The 27,224-nt window shown below is 40.5% G+C and overlaps 1 protein-coding gene across 1 annotated transcript; it reads left to right on the plus strand.

Annotated features, from left to right (window-relative positions):
- Positions 1 to 1,341: 1,341 nt before the first annotated feature.
- On the plus strand, positions 1,342 to 26,022 carry reep3b (receptor accessory protein 3b). The gene is made up of 8 exons (XM_053865802.1): positions 1,342 to 1,648; positions 11,794 to 11,866; positions 15,023 to 15,099; positions 15,696 to 15,816; positions 15,924 to 16,037; positions 18,856 to 19,024; positions 23,910 to 24,043; positions 24,431 to 26,022. Exons 1-8 carry the CDS (start codon positions 1,617 to 1,619, stop codon positions 24,500 to 24,502), a joined length of 792 nt encoding a protein of 263 aa, XP_053721777.1. The 5' UTR covers positions 1,342 to 1,616; the 3' UTR covers positions 24,503 to 26,022.
- The last annotated feature ends 1,202 nt before the right edge of the window (positions 26,023 to 27,224 follow it).

Consider the following 27,224-nt stretch of genomic DNA (forward strand, 5'->3'; position numbering starts at 1 on the left):
CACCATTAGAGGCCACACAATTTTACTCATCATAAGCATACTGTAAATTGAAAAAAAAAACAAAAAACATTTGTATTATATTATTGCATTATATTATATTCTGAATGAAAGATAGAAACGTTCTTTCCCCCTGCGCCCAAGAGTGCCAAAGGACATATTAATAGGGCAGTCAATTCATTACAATTTTTAATCGCAATCACACTAAAGCTGAGTCAACTCGTGATTCATGGCAAATTAACCAAACATTTCTAAATGTAGCTTAAAGTAAGATTTAATAAATACAAGAGTGGCCAATACTGTTCATAATGCTATGCTTTTAGCATGTACCGTGGCTATTATGACTTTAGCATTGAGCCACAGAGTTTATTCTAACGCATGTTCTTGACAATATCTGTTATGTTGGGTTGTTGTATGCATTTGAGCACATTGCAAACAATCCTTCTAAATGTACGTCTGTCTCATTATCATAGAAAGACATTAGTCATGTATGAACCGCCTACGCTGGACCTTAAATATACCCCTTTAACTTAGCTCATTTCAGCTTTGCATTTTGGATGGTATTCATTGGGATGCTGGATACTTGGATCAGGAATTTCATCCGGTGAGTGACTCTATGGCCGGGTGAGCAAACTGTTCCACCAAAGGCTGCAGTAGCTGCAGGTTTTTGTTCCAACAAATCAAGAGGACACCTTTTCAGGTGGCTCTGGACTTGATTGTCAGTCTGGTGCTGTTTGTTTCAGCTGATACCATTAGTTTAACTGTGTTTGCTTGACTGGTGGGATGAAAAACTTGCCACCACTATGGCACTTTGAGGTCAGGTTTGCCTACCTATGCCATGGTGGAGATCGCGCTATGAATACTTGAGTTTTTCAGGGAATGGCTCCTCCTAAGATCATAATTGCTGCAATTATAATGCAGTACTAAAACCTTTTTTTGTTATGGCGGCATAATAACATTAAAAACATACACAGTGCAACAGCACACTCAACACTGTAGAATCAAAGACACCAGAAAAATAAACATATCAGACAACAACAATGAGCAGAAATGACCAAAATGCCCAGTAAATAAAGTGAGTCCAGTTAGCTTTTCCACCTTTGTACAACCTGTCATGCAGAGCGGCTCAGCGGACTGCCACTCGAACCCGCGCCTTTGTTCTTTAATGCCTTCTTTAATAGGTTAATAGCCATGTAGCCTCAGCTTGTCTTGTTCAAGTGCTTTGGATTTCACCTATCAGAGCAAAGGTAGCCAGGTTTGAAGCAATGAACATTCGTTACGACCCTCCCACCCAACCAATAGTAAGCCGATGATCTTCATGACGTCACAGCGTGACGGCGAACGTACTGGTTGGTAGAAAACGAATTGTACAGCAGTGGAGAGAACGAAGAAGGAAACACTTGTAACCGTCCTGGTGTTTATCAGAGTGAATGCCGTTTTGTCTTTTAACATGGTTAAGTAGACCAACTTTGGTGTTTCCATCGTACTGAATCTACTATGAGAGCGTTGTTCTGAGGCGCTTGCTCCGGACCCGAGTCGAAGTTTGGAAGTTCATCAAGCCATTAGCGACACCACCGGGTTTTCCTCTACATCGAACCCAGTCAACAAAGACAGAGAAGATGGTGTCCTGGATGATTTCGAGAAGTGTTGTGTGAGTAGTGCCAGAGTGAAGTGTGAGCTAAATCGCGCGGATCTGTAGAAAAGCTATCATAGCAGTTAGCCTCGTTAGCAAATATGGCTAGCGCGTCTGCGTCTTTTCTCTTTACGTCAAGTTGTGAATTAACGTCTCCTCCGTAGCGATGGTAACAGGCTAATAAAGCACCGACGAGGTGGTATCTGTAAACCTCTCCATGATATCGACGTGACACATCTCATAGACTATCTTAGCAATGGCTTGGATTGAGCTAAGTGTCTTGTTTATCGTTCTTGAGCATACATGTATGAAGCAGGTGACTCAGCGGCGATAACTTTACCAAGTGTTGGTGAGTGGTGGAAGTGGAACACTTCATGTAGAGACTTGTTCATTCACAAAGGAAGGTCTGTTACCGCTGTCGTTGTAGAGGTCTTATAACCTAACCGTACCTTCTTCACCTGTCAAAGCCTTAAGAGACAACGTCACGTATTTAGCTAGTGTGCTAAGATCACCTCCAACGCTGTGTCTGGCCCATAATGGTCCCCTCTCTCCATCGAGTGAATGTTGAGAGTGATTGCCTCGTTTTATTTCTGCTCAGTACTGCTGTTAATGCTGGTATATTTCATCAGTCACTGTTCACATAAACAGTTTTTAAAGATGCAACTTTCAAACAATAGTTTGTGACTATTGGAAAAGCATTAAGAAGGACCACTGTGATGAATCAATGTGTAAAAGTTAAGTCTTGGTTCATGTGAGATGGTCTCAAGCTTTCTGTCCAGAAACAACTGTTGCATAACCTTTCATGGTGGATAGGAATGTGTTAGAGACGGTTGATGGGAGTGGTGGAATGTTTCCTCAACACATCCAGGAGTTTTAAATCACAGGCTTAGATGACCGTCAGTGCATTTTGTTCATCCAAATTCCATTGTGGGAGTGATTTGATATCATATTTTCTTCATCTTCTTCTTCTTCTTATCATCTTTTCTTATTGTCTTATTGACCCAAAGATAATGGGTATGACTAGAGAGGAAGCCCTACATAGTGGAGGCTGATTTGCTGTGGCAACCTCGATGGGAAATTCCAAAAGACAAAGAAGATAGGTTGTCGTATTGTAGGGATGGCTGATATAGACTAAAAAAATATTCCATTGAAGTTTGCCGTTATGGCACTAACAATTAAAAATACTCGTGGTTAATTAGATTAGATGTCCAATACAATTGTGTTTGGTTCACTACTTTCTGGAGTCTGTCTCCAACATGAACTATAATTGTGTTTAGGGATGCTCAGATCAGGATTTTTGCTGCCAATCACAGATACCGATCAGCCAAATGCAGATCACCGCTGATCACAGATACAGATCACATGGATTGACAATGAATATGTAATAAAAATGATGAGACCTTCTGTTACATGATGTGAAAAAATGAACTTGAAATCATTTAAATTCAGACATGTTTTTTTTATACGTCTTCAAGGTGGCAAAAATAGAAGAACCTCGCTGAATGCAGCAATTATTCTGTCAAAAGGACAAGTGAAATTAATTTGCTGTGAGATGTCTCAATCGGTAGAGTCTGTGCTATGAAATGTTTACATACTGTAGCAGGACTTTGAGACAGAGAGCACTGCTTTTATCAAAGTTTCCACTCCAGATGTCTTCAAAAGTTTCAGATTCAGGTGGCTAATGAACGCCAGACTCCAAAACGGCGACGGATTCGGTCGTTTCTGTTCCCATCTCCGCGTATACGACACTTGAGAAAGGCTGGTCATTTAGCTCTGTAAAATTAATAACTATTTCTTATCATTCCGAATGTCACGCTTGGACCGGCGGATGTTGCTAAGCGTCAGCTGTGCTAACACCCTGCGGCTGAGGAACCATCGGTTTCACTTTCATGAGCCCGGGAAACTCTCTGTGCTCCTGCGCAGCATTTTCCCGCCGCAGGATGCAAACTTTACATGACAGATTAAAAGAACTTTCACGACAGACATGCCTCTGCTCAGTGAGCATGTTTAATATCAATTATGTAATTCTAAGGATGGACCAATCAATGTTTTTTTTTTTTACATTGTTGTGTTTGCAACCTACTAGTGTTATTTTGGGATGAAAATGTGGCTGTGTGAGACAGTGAGTACTCCCAAGATGTTTGTAGCTTGGTAGTGGCTAGCGAAAGACATGGAGGAGATGTTTTGTGACGTGACAATTGTTGCAAGGAGTCAAGTTGAGGTACAGGTTTTGCCTGTGCGACAGTGCTGCGGGATACACTGCATGTGTTGATCTGATCTCAGTCAGACAACTGCGTGTGAAAACTTATTTGGACTGCTCAATCTAACAAAACCGTCAATGACTCAAGTGCCTCAGCAGGGTTACATTCGTGTTGTGGTGCTGCGCTACGCTTTAATAAAAATGGTCTCTTTTTAAATATGAAATGTCAGGTGATCAAACATACTTAAACGAAGTAGAAACAAGCTACTAGTTAGCAGCTAGATGTAGTACTTGAATGCCGCAGTTGAAGAGCTATGAAGTCTTTCCACCAGCTCAGTTTTTTGACACTAATATAATAATAATATAAAAAGTCACTTTTTCAATTAATTATGCAAACCTACTATTCCTAAACAATAATACTGGACAACATTACAGAAAACAAACTTTTAAAGCCAGAATAAATTACAAATAAACAATTCAAACAGGCAGTTCAGTATAAAACAAATAACTTTAACTTTAATTCTCTTTTCAATGAACAGACGAAACCCGCAATGTAAATTTCACTCATCACTTGATAAATACCGAATGTGCCCGATAATAACGATTAATTGCATTTGCGATTATACAAAAACCGTAAGGCTTGCGATTTGACTGGTCACGTGACTTTCACGTTGGTGGCGCAGCGCAACGGTGAGCTTTAGCCATTGAGCTGTAAATTACGGCTTTAGCCTATGAAGGTAAAATGGGTGCAAAAGTGGCACATACCCGTAACACAAGACTTGTATCCATGCGTCAGAGGCGCATACGCGTAACTGCACATTTGCATCTGTAAACCCCGTGGCACGTGCGTATAAAAAGAAGATTTACATTCATACAAACACGAAAAGGCATTTCGCCTTCATTTTCTAAGTGCACAGATAAAAGTGGCTAAACACGAGCTCTTGAAACTGCAATTGTGACACATTGCTAAGTTTTCAACCTCAACCACCGCCAAAACGGGTACATAAGTTCCACATACTTGTAGAACACGATCTGTATGCGGGTGCACCCTTTTGCACCTCTTCTCACACCTGTAAATAAAACTGATGCGCACTCGTAGAAGTGGCGGCAATACGTGCCTGTTACTCCATGCGCGTTCCCGGTAGTCACATGATGTCTATTGTCCAATCGGCTTTTTTTTTTATTACTAATTATGGGCTGTTTATGTTCAGACAGTGCTTAAAAGGTGCAATCTACGTTTACATGAAGAGTTGGACGTGTTAGAGTGGTAAAGCCACATATTGGTTTGCATTATTGTTGTAATATGCACTTTAGTTTGTGTGATTTATCAGTTTAGTAAGTCTACAGTTGAAACTGAAGTAGACAAATAAACCATCTTTCATTTTAATTCATGCTTCATTTGCCTTTATCTTAACATAAGAATAGCCTATAAGGAAGAACAATTATATATACTGAATCACATATGGTTTATTATAATACAGATTGATTTATTAGTTGTGTTTGCTGTAAAATACATGAGAAGAGGACCTTGAAAAATAATCGCACATTCGCAATATTGAGAGAAAAAAATCGCAATTAGATTATTTTCCAAAATCGTTCAGCCCTAATTTGAAGTAGTAACATTGAAATGGATGATGCATAACAGATCATGGAGGTGTTTCACGTAGACATTTTGCTTGTCGTATGGGAAAGAATCATTATAATTTTCTTATTAATCAGGGTCAGTCAAGTGAAACAGCTGCCCAGGAGACCCCTACATCTGAAAGAGTTAGTGCTACTGACTTCATCTCTGTTAACCATTATTTGACACATATATATATATATGTATATATATATATATATATATATATATATATATATATATATATATATATATATATATATATATATATATACATATATATATATGTATGTATGTTCTCTTTTCAATGAACAGATGAAACCCACAATGTAAACTTCACTCATCACTTGATAAATACCGGACAGACATCATCAGCTACATGTCCATGTTACGAGTGTCTGTGGTCCAGGGGTCGCAGAGAATGTCGCACTCCATGAGCATTTGGTTTTGTCCACAGTTCGCTCTGGTTCTCTTTCACTCAGGAAGCTAGCTAGCTCTTGGTAGCGCTTGAATTTGGTGTAGTGATTTGAGGCCAAGTGTTTTGCTTTACCATGATGGCTGACTCCTTGGGGCCTATCATGATGACGTCATAAATTCCCATCTCGGCAGAGATAGATCAGCCAGCTGATCGATCAAAACTACAAACACCTTGCATGTTTGTACAAGCTTTAACTGCCAACATCATCAGAGGTCTCCTTCCTCTGTCAGGAACCGGTTTGGCTTGATGGCGGCCGAAAACAAATTAACAACGTAGTGCAAAGTTTGCACTAAGCAGTTGCATCTAAAGAGTCTGTATGGAGTGGACAAGGAGAAATGTTGCACTCACGAGATAACTGAACAATCCTACGAACTGATTTATTTTCACGATGTGGAGGAGATGTTGTCCCCATCTACATGGTGGAAAAGTTTTGTGTGCATAAAAACTTGTGTGACTCCAAGTTTGTCTGCGTGGCACTTCAGCCGAGCACAACAAACTGTGAAAACCTTGATTCTCATGCATTTTCCAACTGACTCATAAGACTGAAACTTTCCGACATGTATTCAAACATGAATATTAGTGCTGTTTTTTTAGGCCAATAGAAAGTATTACTGTAAATTCATTTCTGACGGTAATACTGGCTGTCGGATTTTACCACAATTAACCATTTTACTAGTTACTCTTTCAGCCCTACATTGCATGTAAAGTTTTTTTATTTTTACATTTTAGTTTAATGCTTGTGCTTTGTGTGTTTATGTATCATTCTGCTACAAAATGTGTATCAAAAAAATAAAATGTACTTTATGTTCGCGTTACTAGCATAAGGGACATTCATTCTTGGTACTATCGCACCTAATTGTCCAACATTCAAGTAACCTTTTGTAAATAAAGAGCAAACCTTTTCAATACCAGACCTAAGTCTTGTTGGCTTCTTTTTAGTCCTTTTAGTACCATTTAACATGTTACAGCAATAATAATGGAAAGTATATTTGCAGTGTACTTCTAACTTTTGAAGAATACAGGAAAGACCTGAAAGGCATGTTCCATAACAACGCAAGATTTTCACAAAATGTTCTTGAAGCACTTTGGCTGACTGCGGGGCCCCTTTTTCATACACAAAATGATGATCTCTCCAATTTCCTTCTTCGTGTTTCAACACTCCCCCATCCACGTCTCAACCCACTCAGTCTTTGCATGCAGCTGAGAAAATAGCCCTCTTGCTTTTTGATGGGCGTTGAATCTGTGGGCTGCAGGTCAATTTCCCTGGTTTCCTGACACTGTACACCAGCCGAACCCAGATGGAGGGAGGGGAATTAAAAAAGTACAAGTGTAACGGTGAAAGTCTAAGAACAGGCTGCAAAGGGTTCTATGGTGTAAAAAGATATAGTAAAGATGTGATAGGGTTAAGGTCCCAACATCTGGATTGGGCTTCAGGATTGTGCGTTTGAAAAATCGCACATGGTTGACAGAGTTCCCCCAGGTTTTTGGGTGGAGGTAGGTGCTCCTTTCTGGTCACTCGCACACAAACATTGTTCACCTTTACTTCCAAAACTCCGCTCATTCAAAGTTCCATCGACCCCTGCCTCTCATTACCACTGATGTTCAGTGAGTCCTCTTCATCTGCTGAAGTTAGCAAATGCACCATCATGGCACAAAGGAGTGTATTTAGCATTATCCACTGTTTAGTGCAGATGCAGTCCTCTGTTCAACGCCGGTATCCGTTTCAGCGTCAGCACCCTTCTGAGTCACAACAGTGACAGCTGCTTGTTGGAGATGTTCTGAAAAAAGTTATATAATTATATACAATTATTTGGATTATATATATAATTATTTGGTAGCGGGAAAATGCATAAGAACAATCTCACTCTCAGACTGAGACAGGTGTGTTGAATTAACCAAGTACTCCTTGTGTCCTTCGGCATGCTATCGCGGAACTGTGCTCGAGTATAGACGTTTTATAATCAAAAGACTTACTTCATCTCTGACTTCTGCTTAAAATGACTAACTATTGTTGTTTTCAGAGGAAATTGATTTGTTTTTAATAGTGTCAAATTTGCGCTCCTACAGTACTGTGCTGTGTACAGTGATGTTACAAAGTGTCCCCAGTATTGAATGTCTCCTGGAAGCATGTGTGGTTGTCCTGCGCCGATGACAATTACCAAAACCGGAGCTACATTGAACGCATCATTTTACATGTCATGTTTATATTGTTATTCAAATAAGATAGTTTAAGCATGATGAGCATCTATATTAAATGAGATACATACATGTACATTGATATTTCATATGCTGTCATGGACCAATATAGATCTCACTTAAAAAAAAACGGACCTCTCATCTGACAAATGTTTCATGGCTCAGGCTTCACAGGGTTAATTTCTGTTCCAGATCACGAAGCATTCCTGTTCTCTGATGCTAAAGCCACGGAGCTTTTTAAACTCTAAATGACAGTCAACTTCCCTTGTCATTTGTGCAACACAGTAAACCGATCAAGAAGTTTAAAAACATCCTCTTTAATCGTGACTCTATAAAAACTGTCATTATGAAACAGTTTCAGTGACTAGTATCATCAGTAATTGCTCCAACCTAAAACGATACCCAAATCTACTGATACTAATTGTCCTATTTCTCTTCCTTTTTTCAATTTTACATCGAAGAGAATTGCAAAGGAACCGAATTATTACGAAGAATCGATAATAGAATTGGAATCGTTATCATTTCCCATCCCTACTATTGATGGTCATGGATCCATGATATTAACTTGTGCCAGCAGAGTGATGTCAGTATAAGCCTATGCGTCAGGTGAACTGTGGAACTTGAAGAAAGAGGAGATCACGAAGACTAACTCCTCTTATAACTTGTATAACTAGTTTAAGTTAGCCCAAATGTCTGACAGTTGTTGATGTACGGTATGATACGATGTTGAAAATAAATGTTTATATTCTCATCTCAAATATAAGTTGATTTTTTTTTTTTTGTATACATTTTAGCAGTTAAGAATGTAAAATAACTGTTCTTGGCACTGAAATAAGTGATAAGGGTTTTCAAAACAGCACTGCCATGAATCAAATGAAGATGAATAAACAGAATTCCCAACAAATAAAACTGGGAATTTTTGGGGAAAAAATGAAACACATTTCATCGGGCCCACTGTCAGTGCAGGAGAGAAGAGAGAACGAATATGATGATATGTAAATTGGATGAAGAAAAAGGTTTTCAGTTGATTTAATAGAAGAGTTACAACTGTTCTATTGGAAAGATGACCTTTGACCACGTCTGTTGTGATATTGTGCAATCTTTATGACATTAATTTCATCACGTGCCCCTTCCTTAGCTTTGTGTGGGTAATGCTGTGCTAGGTTATTAGTCATATTCTATAGCCATATTCTAATTTAATTGAATCTAATGAAATTAATTGCTTTTAATCAGAGCATATACTTATATACGATAGAAACTGTGTTCTTTCTTCAAACCTTTGACTTTATATCTGACCAAGTGTCCTTTGTGTCTGCCCTCTTGAGTTCCAAGCGCAAGCAATAGTACTTTGAGTCGACGTGAGTCATTTTACTTTCACTGTTGGAATTAGCATTTTAGTTCCTTGTATCCTTATGGGAAAGAAATCGTTGCAGTACCGGTTTGCCCAGCTGGAGCGAGGAACCACATGGAACACCTCTAACAACCATTTAGCAGCAACTCGAGCTGGGGCTATTTCATAGTTCCTATTAATCATCTTCTCATTGTCCTAATGTGGCAAGAGTGTTCTGTTCAGGATCATCATTTAAACCTATTTTTAATTGAAATGGAACTTACTATTATGATTTGAGTAGTTAATGTGACAGTAGTTCATTAGTGAGTCAGTTGGTTTTCTGCGATGGTACCAGGCCAGTGATGTGTATTCTGTCGTGCCAACAGGGATTCTGCGGAGAACCATTCGAAGAACAAAAAGTACCTGAAACTAGTTGAATAAACCATAAAGGACGTGCCTGTGAAAGTGGCTATTTTACTGAATGTGGTTGTTTGGTGAAGCTGATACTTTTACTATGGAATGTTTGGACAAGTAATAAAATAAGTTGCTCAGACCCTTAAACTTAAGGTTTGTTAGAACGTTGTGAAGTAGTTCTGAGCTCCTCCAATCTCGTGGCTGTTAATCTGTTATTGTCAGAATACCAGTAGAGCCTGTTTAAATTGTTGGCAACCGTGCCAGTGTTTGTCTTGCGTCTCCTTATTAAAAGATGTAAACTGAACATTCTTGATTCCTTGCTGATTAAGTCATGATGTGTGCGTCATTCTTACAGTTGTGACTCGATGTGACTGCCTTGTCTAAATCTAAATGTACTGTTAACTGTGTTACATCAAAATTAAAATTTATATGATAGCCATTTTCTGAATGTTTTTCAACAACAACATCAAAAAATATGGCACATTTTATTTATTGTTCAATCCCTGGTCGGACCACCTTTCGGCCTGTAGTTTGCGTGTTCTCCCCGTGTGCGTGTGGGTTTTCTCCAGGTTCTCTGGTTTCCTCCCACAGCCCAAAGACATGCTCACTAGGTTAATTGAACACTCTAAAATGTGTTTGTGAATGGTGTGAATGTGTGTGTGCCCTGCGGTGGACTGGCGACCTGTCCAGGGTGTGTTCCTGACTGCTGGGATAGACTCCAGTCCTCCCTGCGACCCTGAACAGGATTAAGCATTGGTTAATTGATGATGTGTGTATATGTATGTAAATACATCAACAATAATACAGTAAATGCCTGGCGTGACTGCCACCTCATTCTAATATTATCTTAGCTTAAGTGCCTATTCTCCTGAGCTCCTTTGTTTTCAAGTTCTATTCAAAATTTCTGTTCAGGATTTCACAATTTGAGGATCCTGTACATTTGCGTCTACGTAAGTGCACCTAACCTCATCGTGTGACTTGTTTTTAAGGGTCACATTTGTCGCTAAAATGTATTGTAGAAGAGAATGTATTTAAATTCAGTAAATCTAACTCGGGATGCTACCGATCAGCCAGTGTGCCGGTCACCAATACCAAATGTCATGTTCGGTACGGCGGGTGTTGCGAAGCGTCAACTGCGCTAACAGCCTGCTGCTGAGGAATGGGCGGTCTCACTTCGATGAGCCCGGAAAACTCACCATGCTCCGTCAAGTGCTGGAGCTTTAAATGGTGTATTTGATTTGAAGGCGCTTTCCCTGCACATTTTCATGTGCATGTGCTGCAGGATGCAAACTTTAAATGTCAGATTGAAAGAATCCTCACTGCAGACTGCTGCTTCACCGCTACTGCTGAGTGAGCAGCGAGTAGGGAGGAGCGGACGCGTCTGAACCAGCGGGGCTTCATCGGAGCACGGTCTGTCAATGACATGTAGTGATCAACAACGGTCACGCTGAAATCGGCCGATCACAATCGGTGACCCATCGTTTGGAGCATGCCATATATCTAACGCCATCATTTTTATTTACTACATTTGATGATATAATCCTTTGAGAATTAAATGCCCCTTTGTACCACCAAGAAACACGGAAATGAGTACTTGACAGGACACAGATGTGGAACCAGAATCTAAATTACCCTTCCACAGCTGCAATTGGGAAACATTGAGTCATTGTCTCCATGGGTCGCTTTTGTGAGACGTCTTGCGAGAATAGATGAGGTTTTAAATGTAGAGTTGGGAAAGTTTTGCTTGCATCTGTTAAAATGAGTTTCTTCTACTTTGGTCTGAGGAGATTTGAATTGTGGATGATAATTGATGAGCAGAGATTTACTTGTGGCATCAAGCCAATGCGTACTGTCTGACATGATCTTCACGTATTTATTGTGTTGTGTGACTATGACTTAACAAATATTTTGTGTTCTCCTACAGACTCGTGTTTGGAACCCTGTATCCTGCATACTACTCGTACAAGGCTGTCAAAACCAAAAATGTCAAGGAATACGTAAGGACCTTATTTTATTTTCTATTTATGCATGTATAGGAACATATGCATTACATTCAGCTGCTGTTTGTCAATTATTTCCTTCATAATCATTTGAATGATTGAATGAAATTCTATGAGGGCTTATTGAAGTTTTGAGCCTTACACTGAAAGAGTGTGATATTTGGGTTAATGCTACTTTATTTTTTAACATAGTCCCCTAACTCTCCACTCACCTTTTCCACCTTAACTGCCAGTCATGAATTCCCAATCTGTACATCATCATCTTGGTCACCAAGCCACCCCAGCAGTCAGCTCATCATCATCCTCAAATCTCTGGCAGTTGCTACACTAGATGCCTGTAATGCAATGTGCTGTGAGTGGCAGATATATCAAATGACAGGAAAAAATGGGAAAATGCAAGTTTCTGCAGAAGCTACCGTAATTCCCAGACTATGAAGTGCACTGGAATATGCACTGCATCCACTAAATTTGAGGGAAAAGAATCAAAAGAAGCTGAGCTTCGGACACACAGGCGAGAACAGTAATGTAATGTCTATAAATTGCCCGTGATTTCATATGGTTGATGTGACACAACTTGTTTTCCTGTCAAAATCCATATATTAGCCCTTTCATTGTTTAAGCCACTGGGTTCATAAAGCTTATGGTTCGGAGGTCAAGGTATTCAGAACCTGGTTAAAGCCCGCCAACTGTAAACCCTGTGACTGGCATTTTGTCAGTGTGTGCATAAATTCAAATTTTGAATAGAACATGGACTCACAAAGTCACAAGTCTGCGACAAAACTAGTGTTAATTTTGCTCTCCATTTTTCAATTTAGTCTTAGTTAGGGATGCACCAATCCAACTTTCAGAGTCCAGATATCGATTCCTGGGCTTTGGGTATCGTCCGATACTGATCTGATACCAGTCTACCAGTGTTACAAGTATTAACCTTTTTTTTTTTGTCTAAGGTGAACTGATGGGGCCATCTTTGACCGTAGCGTGTTCTACATTTGCGATAGTGCCAATATTAATTTGTTGGTTGACCTTATTCATATAAATTATCTGGTAGCAGTAACAATGTAAGACTAGGGTTATCATGGTACCAGAATTTCAGCTGTTGATACTAATACTTCTGAGCTTTCACAATTTTTGATACTTCATTGATTAACAAACTGGTATAAGAGTAAAAAACACTGAACAGCACAGGCCATTTACTTAGATTTCAAACCAACAGTGTTAACCTACAGCACACTAAGTCTAACCTGCTCATTTATGATGTGAATTTGTATAAATATGGCTAATACCGTGCACCCACTGCACTACATGTGGGTTTCTTTCACTCATTGGCCAGAGATTTTATTTGCGCCCCACCATCACTTATTGACATGACATTTAAACGGCAAGCCAGTGACGCCACATGCCAGTTATTGGCATGAGGTCTGGCCAGTAACTGGCATGCTCTGATTGAAAGCACTGATTGAAATAGATTAACAGAATTCATTCATGCTATCTTCAGTTGAAAAATGCAAGTGTTTTGTTGCAGTTTTGCGCTCTGGACTGACTCATACTGTCTCATACAGCGTTTGAGGAAAAGTTAGTTTGCGCTAAGTAGGATTTTAATTATGTTGCCCATCCCTAAATGTAACGTGACACCTGTAATAGTGTCCTGAAACTTGCTTGAATTCTTTAGTTGCCTGTCTAAAGGTGTTTTCCAAGTTTTCTTCTAACCACCCATCAACTGAGCCTCTTCCACTAACAGAAACACCCTCAAATGCCTCATTTGATGTCAACTGGAACAAGATTTAACTTCAAGTGATTGGGAAAAGTGCTGATAGGTTGACCTGCCCTGTCAATGTCCTGAATCTATGTGAAATACTTTCAGTCATTGGGTTTGACTTGATTAACAGATTTTTAAAATATTTGGCATGGACATGTAATCAGGAATGGATGAATAAAAAGAGCTCTGAATCAGGATTGCATGTTATGCGTGTCTGAAGAGCTGATGCCAGGTGTTCCTTCTTCCTCTCTCTTAATGGAAGGCAATTATTCAAAGGGATGCTAGTAAAAATGTCTGCTTTTGCCTCCAGAAGGCAAATGGCTGTAGTATATTTCACAGAGGTCACATCTTGATATCCTTCTGGCTGATGAGATGGAGGTGGACGGCATAAGAATAAAACGTGTGTTAAGATAGGCAGAGAAAAGAGGGATACGAGGTGGAAGATGAAAGGTAGAGGAGTCAGACAGAGGATGTGAGGGGATAGAGGGAGATTGAGCAAAATAAATTGGACTTTTTTTCCCTCTGGCTGCTTCTGTGTTTCACTCTACCTCTTCCATTTATCATTCCCCTGAGCTTCGGTGTGAGCAAGTATTATTGAGGGTTCACTATGAGGTCACCAATTAACCAGTCCAGCAGTAATGGTGCACTGGAAGGAGAGAGGGAATGAAATCCTAACTGGTGTTCGACTGCAACCTTTATGTTGGATGTTTTTTTTCTTTCTCTGCTCATCTACTATTTGAAGACAAGCGCTTACTCTGTCGTGCACATTTCTTTAGTTGGTGTCTGTATGTGCTGTCATGCGGAAGACGCCATTGGTTGAGCTCAAGCTCTCACACATCTGTCTTGTGACTGTCTTACCACTGACCACCCAATTTAAATGAGAGTGAGGGGCCCATTCCTTTTACCATGGAGTAAAACTAGATTCATGGACATAGGAGAAGGCAAAACATTGCTTGAATTCCAATTTGATGAGGTGTGGGCAGAAATCACAAAGTTTACTTTGTAACCCCACCTTGTAACAATGTTTTGTTATGGAAATGAAGACGAGGTTGGCTCAGATCTGTTGGTCAAGAGTCCCCTTCATGTTCATGTGTGATACCGTTAAAGTAATCATACTCAAACATGAATAAACATTCTTTGCATGAGTTGCATGTTGTTTTTATAATGATGCTTAACATGACAAAGGTAAATGAATTATTTTATTGCATTACTGTATGTCCTGTTGTTTTTGCTCATTGCTGTTTAATTACCGGAAATCAAGTTTTGGAGATATGTAGACCATGGAGCCACTATGTTTCAAGGTTTGGACAGATGGCGCATTTTAGGATTATGAATTCATGACACTTAGAAGGTCCCATTCAAATCTCTTTTAAATTTGTTGCTTACCTTTTCTTAAGGTCCGCTGGATGATGTACTGGATTGTGTTTGCCCTCTACACTGTAGTGGAGACCGTCACTGATCTGACATTGGCATGGTGAGCATATTCTACTCTGGTTTACATTCACTGTACTAATTTTAATCATAATGCTTATTTGGTTTTGTAATGAGAAGTTCTGAACACAACATTTGAAGTCAAAGAATATACTACACAATAAAGGTGGATTTTGTTTGGAGCACAAGGAGGCTAGCAACTAACAGAACCTTATGAGGAACCGTACTATTAACAGCTTGATAATCTATGTGCCTCAACCACCTCAGCTGACTTCTTCCTGATTAAAGCCATCATGACCCAGACTTAATGCCCCCAGGACAGGGTCTAAAGTGGACTGGCAAAAGTCTTATTTTCTACTATTGTAATTTCAAATCCATTACAACCTTTCCCTCTGTCATCCATGGTCTGTGCTACCACTGAATATAATGTGGTGCAACCAGGTTTTGTATCAACCTTGTAAGTCCAAGAGTGAAACGGTTCAACATGAATTGAAGAGAATGATTTTGACCTGGTAAGCTTTGTTTTTACTGTTTTACTGTTGAAAGGACATGACAACATACCGGTGTCACTGTGTTCTATTTATCCCAGAAATTCTATTGCCGGGTGGACTAAAGATGAGATGCTGTGTCTTTGTCTAGGTTTCCTCTGTACTATGAGCTAAAAATAGCTTTTGTGATCTGGCTGCTGTCGCCCTACACAAGAGGAGCCAGTCTCATTTACAGGAAGTGCCTGCACCCGCTGCTGTCCTCCAGGGAGAGGGTTAGACTCACCTTACATCATCCATCAACCATTGCCCCTGCCTCTGAACATATTCTGTCTGAGTGTGTAACTGTGAACATGACATGCAATCGCCTCTCCCCCTCTAGGAAATAGATGACTACATTGTCCAAGCCAGGGAGAGGAGCTATGAGACCATGGTGAATTTTGGCAAACAAGGGCTCAGCATTGCTGCCACTGCAGCGGTCTCAGCTGCTGTCAAGGCAAGTGTCCTGCAAAGATTTGTCTTGTATCGATGCTTGTGTGATCTTGCACTGTTGTTTAAGTACTTGTTAGCAATCCTTAGTGGTGAAGCAGCAATCCAAATCGAGTGCTCAACATGCCAAAGTGTTCATGGTTCAGCATGTTTTGGATGAAATATTAATTATTAATGTCTTCCATACTGGGGTAATGTTAAGTTTAATTTAAAATTGTCTTTAGTGATCAAATAGAACACACAGGGGTTGGACAATATTGGTCTAATATTTAGAATGGTAAGCAACAGTTAGGACACTAGCCTGGTGTGTGAGAAGCACAACTTACAAATGTGATTTTTTTTTTTTTTATGGCAATGTATTTAAAAGTTGTGGACTGTAATGCAGCCATTACTTACTGTGTCATTATGTGAATAACTCAGAAAAAGTCAACCACAAAATTTTAAAATGATATGTATAAATTCTGTACAGCAATAAAGATGAGATACACTGTTAAATAAATCTGATTTGCAGCTTTTAACCAATTATATTGTTTGTGTGGCTCTTTCAATATTTCTCTTTCAAGCTACTGCTTGTGTGCATAAACTGGTTTCATCAGGATTGCATGAATTCTTTAGTGTGTTAGATAATCCCTGATGATCAATCTAATGAATCACTGCTCAGTTAATCTTTAGAAGCTGGAATCCATCTATGCAAGTGTTAATTTGAAAGGTTGCAAGTCAAATGTTTTTTTTTTTCATTTAAGATACAATATTAAATGTAAAAGCTCTGTTTGGATCTGTATGTAAGACAGTTTGGCTTCAATATTTGCTTCATCTACTGTTGATTATTATTTATAATAATTATTTCAATATAAATCATATATATATATATATATATATATATATATATATATATATATATATATATATATATATATATATAGTCTGTATTCTCCCTTTTTGTAATTCATGTTTGTGCTGGACTTAATTGCTTTTACAGACTCCTACAATTTGCATGCACGTACTGAAATCTCCTTCAAATACACAACTTGAGGACATCAACTGCTGATTTTGCCCTTCAATTTGTAACAGAATTTCTGTCTGTATATTTCCTTTCAGTTAAGCCCTGGATTTCTTGATACTTATTCATCAAACGTATATCTGTGTACCTCTATAGGGACCTTTTTAATTCTATGATGTCTTTGGAGGAACCTTTTTGTTCAAAGAATTATTCCCCTGTACGCATTTGCATGAATATCAGAGGTAGAACAGGGAGCAGGTGGCGTCACTGCTGCGTGCAGGATCACTGAAGCAGAGTTTATGGTGTCTTCAATATTAGAATCTACCTTAAGTGAAAGAGTGATTTTGTGTTGAATAATGGTTAAATACTTCATTATGTTGAACTTAATCACTTTAAATCGTGTTGATACTGGATTTTCTGATACCGTTTCTTCTGTGAACTGGACTTTGAAAATGTAGAGGGGGTTCAGTTATTCAGTCGGAATATAAAATGTGTGCAACTGCTGTGTCTTATCAACACTGCTGTTCTTCCTCTGCTGGTCTGTGTTGCTCACTGAGTCAAAAGCAGATGATGGTATGTTTTGGTTTCAGGCAAGGTTGTGGTTATGATGTGTGGATATTTCCCTGCTTGCTCTCTTGCTAACCCTTCTTTTGACTTTGTTCCTCTTTGTCTCTTGGTACTGACATCCTTCTGTCCTCAGGAGTTCTGTGCTTCAGCTGGCTGCTCTAGGAGGTAAACACCAGCATGGACAAACCGACCTCTTCCATTTCATCCCAGCATTTCTTTCATGCCTTTGTTTCTTTCTGTTCTTTTCAAGGCTTTTTATGCTTCATTCTTAAAGCAGACTGCCGAGTCCCTGCAATTGGCTTAAATGGTCTTTTTCATAATTCCTTTGTGTGTGCATATGAAAACCCTAACCCCCACGTGTATCGTCCTGCATTCGTCCTCACATTGTCTTGACTTGACAATTGGCTGGAGTGGGTTGTGAGTGGTGAGTCCCTCAGAATTATTTGGAGAAGCTAGCTCATGTGCCACTGATCAGTAGTAGGCCTGCTGCTTCTCCTGCTGAAAAAAAGCCATCCTATAGTAACCGAGTAAACTTCATATACGCCTTAAAGGTTTGGCCACGTAAATTCATCATGCGACTTAAATCTAGTAAGTAGATGTTTAACTAGACCACTCGGCTGTTACTTCTCATGACGGAAATGTACATCAGCTTTGTGGAGTGATTTGCTTTGGCACTGCAATTGGACAAAGCTGAGTGACATTCTCTGACTACCTCCACCTGAGAATCCAGGTAACAAAATGCTGATCTTAAACAGATCACTCATATAGACCTCTGCCCCCATCATTCCAAGTACATTTTAAGGTTATAGATAGGGTTGCCATTTTCCAAATGTACTTAATGTACCCATACCCAAGTACACTTGATGCGTGTGATGTAGACAGGGTTAAAGAGGAGAAAAGTTCAGCACTAAAGCATTTTGTCACAATTGTCACAAAAGGAAATGTTTGACGCATGTGAAAGGTTGAAATTGGTGTGTTTTTGCGTGCTACCCAATTTTTAAGTAATGTAATTGCAATCTGTCTCTTCAAAACAAAAATACATGCACATTCCCCTTAAATGTCCTCCATGAAAATGTTTCCATTCAAGTGCTCTCACTAGTTTGCTTTCGTAACCACAAGAGAAGTTCCATCCAGCCCCAAGAGGGCTTGTGTTCAAGTCCACACTGGTCGGAGTGGCATAGTACACCTTGTGTTGGATCGTGTCCTGTTGTGATGTCAGAAGGTCTAAATGACATTTATGTGTGTATGTGTGTCACAGGGTCAGGGAGCTATCACGGAGAAGCTACGTAGCCTGAGCATGCATGACCTGACTCAGATCAGTCAGCAGGATGACAGAGGAGGGAACCAGCTGTATCAGTACAGCTCTCACTCATCCAACCCAGCTGTCAGGAGGTCTCAGAACACCAACGTTGCTGATGAAGCGGGAGGTAAAAAAACGCAAAATGACACCAACACATTTGCATCCTCTACTTTGGGGGTTTCCATAGCTTTGTGCTGTCCAGCCGAGGGCTCATAGTTAACAGGGTCAGTGTGCTCAAAAGGCAGATCAAAGCCAGGTAAATATTTTATAGATAATCGCACAAAAATTAAACCGAGAAAATGCTTGTTTCTGCCCCACATTTTGTGTTATTAAAGTTGCCTTGTCATCCTGTAGACTCAAGATCAGCATTTGATTTGTTTTGGCTGCCAATGAGTCATTTTCTTCCCCAACAGCACAAGCTCACTCTCACATGCTAGCTGGAGAATAATCAAATCAGTTCAGATTTTAACTGTTAAAAACAACCAGGTTTTTTGGGACACAGTGAAAGTTTTATTGGAAGGGAGGAAAAAAATTAAGGCAGACTGAGAAGATGAGGGTGAACATGAGAATATTTCCAATTTCGCACCTTGGTATGGTGGGATTATAGAGCCAAAATCTAATCCTGTGAATGTGACATGCCCAATAATAACAATGAAAATTTGGTAAACAAAGTCCACCACTAAAGTTAGTCTTTCGGAGTAGTGGTTTACGTAAGGTAAATTGGTCTTTTAAAGATGCAAACTGGCTCTGTCTAAATTGGCCAAAATGTCAGAAACACACGGCTGAGGGTTTGAAACATAGAGTAATAAGTCATCTGCAAACAAAGTCTGTAGTCTGTTCCTTTTAGGACACCTTTAAGGAAAGTTGACATCCTTAATAAACGGTTCTATTGCTAATGCAAACTGAGATGGTGAGAGTGGGCAGCCCTGTCGGGTGCCTCTCTTGAGATAATATACAGAGTGCATGCCATTAGTTGTACACGCTCACTTGAGGTGATGTATATAATAACATGACCCAACGTACAAAATTCTCCCCCAAACCAAATCTCTTCAAAACAGATGACACCATTCAACTCTATAAAAATCCTTTTCCTTGTCTGATGAGATCACTACTCCTGGTACCTCTTCAGTTTTGTTGCCCGTGTCGATTATATCTAGTTGACTTCTCACATTGAAGAATCGTTGTCTTCCCTCAGTAAAACCATTCTGTTCCTCTGATGTAACAGTTGGGAGTACTCGTTCCCATCTGAGGGTGATGCATTTTGCAAGAAATTTGACATCGACATTCAGTGAAGAAAACGGCCAATATGAGGTGCAGAGAGTTGGGTCTGTAGTGCCCGGGAATTCATTGGATTGCATTGCTTTAATGGTGATTTTCATTTTGTCTAATGATAATGGAGAGTCCAATTCTTGTGCATGATCATTTGTAATGGTAGCCGTGTCCAAAATATTAAATAAACCATTAACACTATACAAGTACAATCTCTTGGGGATTCTGATTTGTACAATTTAGTGCAGAATAATTTAAATGTCATTCATTTTGTTGGGATCTTATTCTACAATATCGCCTCCTCCACCTTAACCTTTCTTGATCGTCCTCCCCAGTTGTACCTATCTCACCATGTCCACCTGTATAGTTGTCCCTATTACCGTGGATAACTTGCAGTTTCATTAATGTACTGCATTGGAAGATGTGAGGTGTATTCTGGCCACAAATATAGGATTTGACCGTCTGTGTCCAGCCGTATGTGGTATTCACAAGCATCTATTCTGTCTTCATTTTGGATCGTCTCTGGCATTGGGAGCTTTAATGAAATGCAAAACACCAGCATATCTTTCATGTATTGATTAAAATGTAGCAGTGAATTTTCAACCCTGCAAAGACTGCAGTGAGAGCTGTCTAACCATGTGTCCACAGATTCACATTCACATTACTGCATGTCTCGTTTGTGATTCAGACTGAGAAGAGGTTTTTTTCCTTAGATCCTTTAGATTTATGTTTTTTTTTTTTTTTTTTTTATTTAGATCATAAACTGAAGGTGACTGTAATGTTCCACCTCAGACTTCATTGCATCAAGGTCTGTTGCATATCTTTGTAAGCAAATCAGCTGAATGTCGACGTGTTACCATGTTTAAAATACTGAGATGTGCGTACTGCCAACATTTCAGTCAAGGTCAGGAAAGGTATATTTTTAGACAAAAATGAATGGATGCCTGCAAATGTGTCTCACTGATGAAATATGAAGTTGTGGATGTATAAATCATCTGTCTTCTGAAACCATAAAACAGTCGTGCTTCTGTTGGAGGGTAGGGAAAAAAATCCTTGCAGACTGAGAAGATGAGATGAGCCTGAGTGGGATGCAGTTGGAATGCCAAACACACCCTGTCTCACTCTCTCTCTGGCTGAAGCTCTTTGTGGGTCTCACACTGTCGGGTATTGAGACTTTGGGAGGGATAGAGGGGTCGTGGATGGGAGGAGAAGACACAGATGAATGAAAGGGAGGAGGAATTGGATAAAGGTGATGGATGAATGGATTGTTGGATGGAAGGAAGGAGATCATTCAGAGAGAGGGAAGATTTGTGTATTCTGCACAGTATGTCCTGGAGTGAGGTCATCAATGTGATCATCTCCTCACTGCAGTACAAGGTTGTCTGGAGATGACATTAGAAGGCTCATTAAACAACAAGTTAACGATGCAACTCCACATCAATTCGATAGCTGGCTCTCAATGTATGTGTGAGGAAACTGCGCATGGAGAGCCTGCAGCATGTTTGCAGCATGACATCAACCTCCAAACTGACATCACCTCGTGTTGTGTGCCAAGTTCTGGCTCACAACACTCCATAGCTTCATCATGCAGACTTCAGTCAGGAGGCTCATGTGGGGTGTGGGTGCTTTATGTCCTGTTCCAGGGCTGAAGTCACTGCTGACCGCTTCTCTTCTCCACCAGGAAACAAAAACAATGTCTTCTCTCTGTGGCAGTGTTAGTTTTAATTGAGCTCTCTTCATGATTACAATAAACACGGAGGAGCCAGCCCCACAGCTCAGTTAGCCCAGGCTGAACTGCAGCTATTATGATGTTCCGCCGGAGCTGTCAAAGCCAGTCCAAGGAAGGGCAAGTCAACAACGATGAGCTACTACAGCTTGAATCGCTAAAAAGCATCAACAGCTCTAGCCTAGCATAGTAAATGTTTTTTTCTACTTAGTATCTTCCTTAACTTGTGCTAGATATCATGGCTGACACCCCCCTGTGGTCTAAAATGTAAAGTTGGTTGTTTACATGTGTTCTATTGATTTCTTTGTGCTGATTTCAGTGTAGGACTCCAGTGTAGGACACATGTTAAAAAGGTTGTGCTCCATTGCTTTTAAGTGATTCTTGGCCAAGAAAACAGTTAAAGATGTCCATTTGTACTTTTTCCATTCACAAGGCTTGTGGTCAAGTCCCTACTTAACAGTCTGTTACAGTAGTGTAATACTTAGTTCCTGTAAGTGAAGTATCTCATTATATCAGCTATTTAGCGAAAAGCTGCCAACACTGAGGCTGCACTCTTTACATCGCAATGTGCTTTGACGTCCAGAAAATGCTTTTTAATTTGCTATTGAACTGTCAGTGGTGATCCAGTGTCTTGGCTTGGAAGAAGGGACGTCAGAGAGGAGCCTCCGTGGATGATGTGGTTGTGTGTGTGAGAGTGAATTGAGAACAAAAGCGGTGGTCAGTTTCAGACGGTCAGTTTGTCCCTCAGAATGTCATCGCATCATGTCATGGCTGCTCGATTTCCAGAGACAGCCAAGAAGATTTAGGGTGCAGGAAGACGCTGCTGAGCTTCATCAGTTTCTAGACTTGACAGTAACAAGCAGCCCACTCTTTTGGCACGACGAACCTTGTAATGCAACCTTGAATTCGGAATAATGTCTTCTGAAAACGGATGTGTTCCCAAAGCCTTTTTGCATATTGGTTGTGACGTCAACAACATACAACATAAATAACAAGTTCATCACAGGGTACATCACTTCCTGTCGGTTTAGGATGACCTACTAGCTGAGTCCTCTCAAGTTAGGCTTCCTGCTTGGTTAGCTGAACTGGGCAGCAGTGGCAGACTGAAGGTGCTGCTGGGGCAAATGATGAGAAGTGAAATGAAAGCAGCTTTCTGTCAAAAATGTGTTGCCCATTAATCTTAGGCCAACAAAAAAAGCGAGAACTAGGATGAGAGGTCCAGCCATAACACGCCAGATTGAATCAGTGACAGTCAGAAGTGCAGGCCACCTCAGTGGAAACTTGATTTCCCTTGGCCAAGTTGAGATTTTCCGATGTAAGAGCGGACAGTACTGATCCTGCCAGTGGCTGGGAAAACAATGGTTCCAGTGCTGTGCTCACTACCGTATGGTCAAATCTCAACTCGTCATTTTGCCTCTCCAACAAATACTGTTCAACTGGCGCCATCCCAGCCTGTTTCCTCTGGGAGTGGAGAGCTGATGGCGTCTTTCCAGTGCTGGACCGTTTGCTCTTATAGACTCCAGATGTGTTAGAAATGGCCACAAGAGAAACATGAGCTTCAGTCGAGTTCTGGAAGAACACCTTTTATTGACTTGGGTTTTTGTATCATCACTGGTTTGGATGGAGGGTAAAACTCTGTCTGCAATAAAAGACTGATTCAAACTTGAAAGCATCATCTTAAATCTTTCCAGACAGTAAACATCTCTGATGTGTGATTAGAAACACCGTTATTCCCCAAAGATTGAACCTGGCATGAAAGATGAGGTTAAGTTCATAAGAAGCAGAGAAGCTGGAGCGTCTTGAGCGAGTTCAAGAAGCCCTCTGCTGACCCCTGTTGGCCACGCGACTGCATCTGTTCCTCCTGAACTGATGTTACTGTGGGGGATGGCTGACACAAATTCAACACAAACGTGGATCTCAAACTTTGTTTTGGCTTTGGACATGTAGTGCGAAGACATCTTGACTGAGGAATTATGCTAAATCACTGTTTTTTTATTTTTATTTTTTATGTTTTCAGAGTACTACTATGACCAGGACGACCAGTCAGATGAAGAGACGGAGCCTATCTTCTCTGAGGACGAGGCTGTCACCCAAAAAGGGCTGAGACGATCACAGAGTGTCAAGATTACGAGATCCAGAGTTCGCAAGGATGTACGTAGATGTGCATGTATTCCCTCTATTTTGTAATTCCTCTTGCCTCTGCCGAGGAGGTGCAGGTGTGCAGAATGAACGTGAGGAGATCTTCTGGATCATTCCTATTACATTCTATACACTTTAGATCTTGGAAACATACCGTTCGAATGCGACTTGAGTTTTTAACCCTGTGCGCCCAACTTGATCACGCACTGGATCATTGCCTGGATTCAGGAATTCTTTAAAAGATTCTTTATTTGCAGGGATGTCTCTTGTTGTTTTACTTGTTGTGCTCCTTGAATTTTCCTCAATTTCCAGATTCTTCACTTTTCCATTCAAACCAACATGTCTACCAAACAAGATAATCACTTTAAAAAATGACTTTGAAATTGTTTTTGTGTGTAGGCTCGCTATGGATCCTTGAAGATAAAAGGCAAGAAGCGACCGGCTCTGAGCGCAGTCAACTACGGAGTGTGAACAGACTCCTGCAGACACACTGCTTCAACGGCAACTGATTTTCCTCTGCTCACTCCGTTTTTAATGAGCTTTCTGTTGACATTCATGAGCTAATCTATCCAAAAGCAGTGACTGTCTGAGATTAACTCTTGTTCATCTTCGGATGAACGGCTGACAAGACTGTTTTGGCATGTGTGTGTGCGTTTTTACTTAAAATATGTGGTTTGGTGTGATGTTTCAAATGTGTGAGGTCTTTTCTCATGTTTTCCTTTGAGTTTGTGTTTGACTTTTGTGATGTGTACAAATGTGCAAGGATAGGGGAAGAATTTTGAACGCTAGGTTTTAACCAAATGGTGTATTATTTGTATTATTATTACCTGGGGGATTTACACATTCCTATCTTCAGCACAAGAAGCAGTTACTCGTCTTTATTTCAACTTTTCTCTGTTTGCTTTTTTATCACCAGCTACGCCTCCAAACATTCCTCGCTGAGAGGATGTTCTTTGATTCCAACGTCCAAGTAAAGTCATAAATATTTAGTCATGAGGAGAAGATACAGGTGAACTTTTAGGCTAATGTCATTCCTGCACTAAAAAAGTATCTGTGGCAATGAAGTGGTCGCGGCCTGCTCTGGTTTTCAGAAAGACAAATGGACCATGATACCAAAGAGGTGGCTAATTGGTGCGGAGGGCAAAGTATATAAACCCTGCAAGCCTTATGGCACCACTGTGGCCCCTCCCTCGGCCATTGTATTGACAAATAATGATGGAGTCTCCTCTCTGCTGGTCACTGCTGGGCTCTGAGGGAACCACTTTCCCACCACAGCAGAGTTGGGCACAGTGAAAGAGATGACATGAACCAAAATCATGATTCCCCCAGTTGTCACATTGAATTTTGTTCTTCCTTTTTAATAACCTTTTTTTATACGTGTATTTGTGGTTGTTTTTTTTTTAATTGTGGTGTCACCTGTCTTTACAGGATTTTGAAATTGTAACCACCTGTTGTTGCAGATGTGTTTTCCTCATCTCATCGCTGCTGTGTTTGGAGTTAGTTTACCCGCCGATTGAAATCGACAGTATAACCTGGCTGTTTGGTCCGCCACTCCCCTGCGGCACTGAGTCAGCAGTATTTTTTGTTCTCATCTGTGTCGGAGTGAAACAGATGGTGGCCCCTTTATATGAGCAGACTATCAGAAGACATCTTGAACCCAGAGCCATTGTCCTTTAATACTCAATGGTCTACCGTACAAACAGTATGCCTCAGAACCATCATGTTGACATTTTCTCCCTGCTGTCACTCGCCTCCATCCCCTTTAGGTGTCAGCGCTCATGGTTGATGTGCTCAGGTTCTTCTCATGTCACTCTTCACTGAGTTAAGTGAGGTACAACAGCAAGCCACGTGTCATGATGACGCGCAAAAGCTTCCAATTACTGACAAAAGCTTTGTGTGCTCACTTGAGTATCTAACTGGTTTGTAGATGTGTGGAGGTGTAATATGGATTACTGGATTGTGATGCAATAAAGATGTCCCACTGGTAGTGAGGGCAGCAAATAACTTGTGTGATCTTCATATGTGATTCTCAGGTATTCCCTTCTGAAATGAAGGACGGGAGTGTAGAAACTTGTTTCAAGTGCCGTCAGCCCTTGCCTTCTGCTGCTTTGAAGGGCTAGGTGAGTCGCAGTTTCACAGCAGGCGTCATTGAAGGGAAGTGTTGCATGGAGGAAAACGTCCTTATTGGGTTTGTATGGTCATCCATGGAGGTCCCTGGTCCTCTGCTGCCACCTGGTGGTTTAGTCCAAGTACTGTGAACCCAGTCCGTCAGGCTCTCACATGAAGCTGGAGAGACGTTAAACTACACTTAAGTATTTGTCTGAGGAAGACGATGTATGTGTTGATACATACTCCATCATTGGTTTTTACTGTAAAGTCAAATGGTCAACATCGGGAGCAAATTTAATGTATGAATAATGTATCAAATATGGTTTTAGTCTTGGCAGACCCAGCTGCAGGCCCATATTCTGAGTCAACCACAAGAAATGTCCCCAAAGATATCATAGATGACATTTGTAAACAGGCGACTGAGGACGCTGTTTTAAACCCATGTAGGGGAGTAATTATGAGGCTGTCCAAAAGGCTTCCATGGGTGTGAAGAGCCCAAATTCATTGAAGAATCCACCTGGTCATTCAAGAGGTATCGTGCTGTTGCCAAGTAGAGTGAGTTTCTGATATTCACTGATGTGGCTGTGACGTGACCTGTCACATACCTTACTTTTGGAGGTCATTGCTGCTACCATGGCGATGCAAAGAGGGGAAAAAATCAATCCAACCTGCTTGAACTTGCGGTCCAACTTGGTAGGCCTTCATCGAAGCCGGTTCTGCTGCATCGCTCAGTCCTGTGTCTCGTCTCAGCGTGTCTGACCGTTGTCCTTGGTCTGCTTCGTCTCCCGTGTTCAGGCTCCCACAGCACAGGATGAGCATGTGGGAAGGTACCAAGTGAATCTAGATCTTCTGTTGCTACCCAAGTTTGGATTTCATTCGTTGGTAGTGATGACAACCAAGATCAATGACAAAACACATCTCTAACTTGCTGCCATGGCTGCATTATCTGGTGGATTATGCCAAATTTACATCCAAATGTGAGAAAGCCCAGGCTTCTTTGTTCCTAAGAAACAAACACCTTTGCCCACTGGCCACCATTGTAACACCATTACAACAGCTTTAAGTGCAGAGTCTTTCCCTTTAG

This window comes from Synchiropus splendidus, chromosome 5 (assembly GCF_027744825.2).
Source record: "Synchiropus splendidus isolate RoL2022-P1 chromosome 5, RoL_Sspl_1.0, whole genome shotgun sequence".
NCBI classification, from domain to species: domain Eukaryota; kingdom Metazoa; phylum Chordata; class Actinopteri; order Syngnathiformes; family Callionymidae; genus Synchiropus; species Synchiropus splendidus.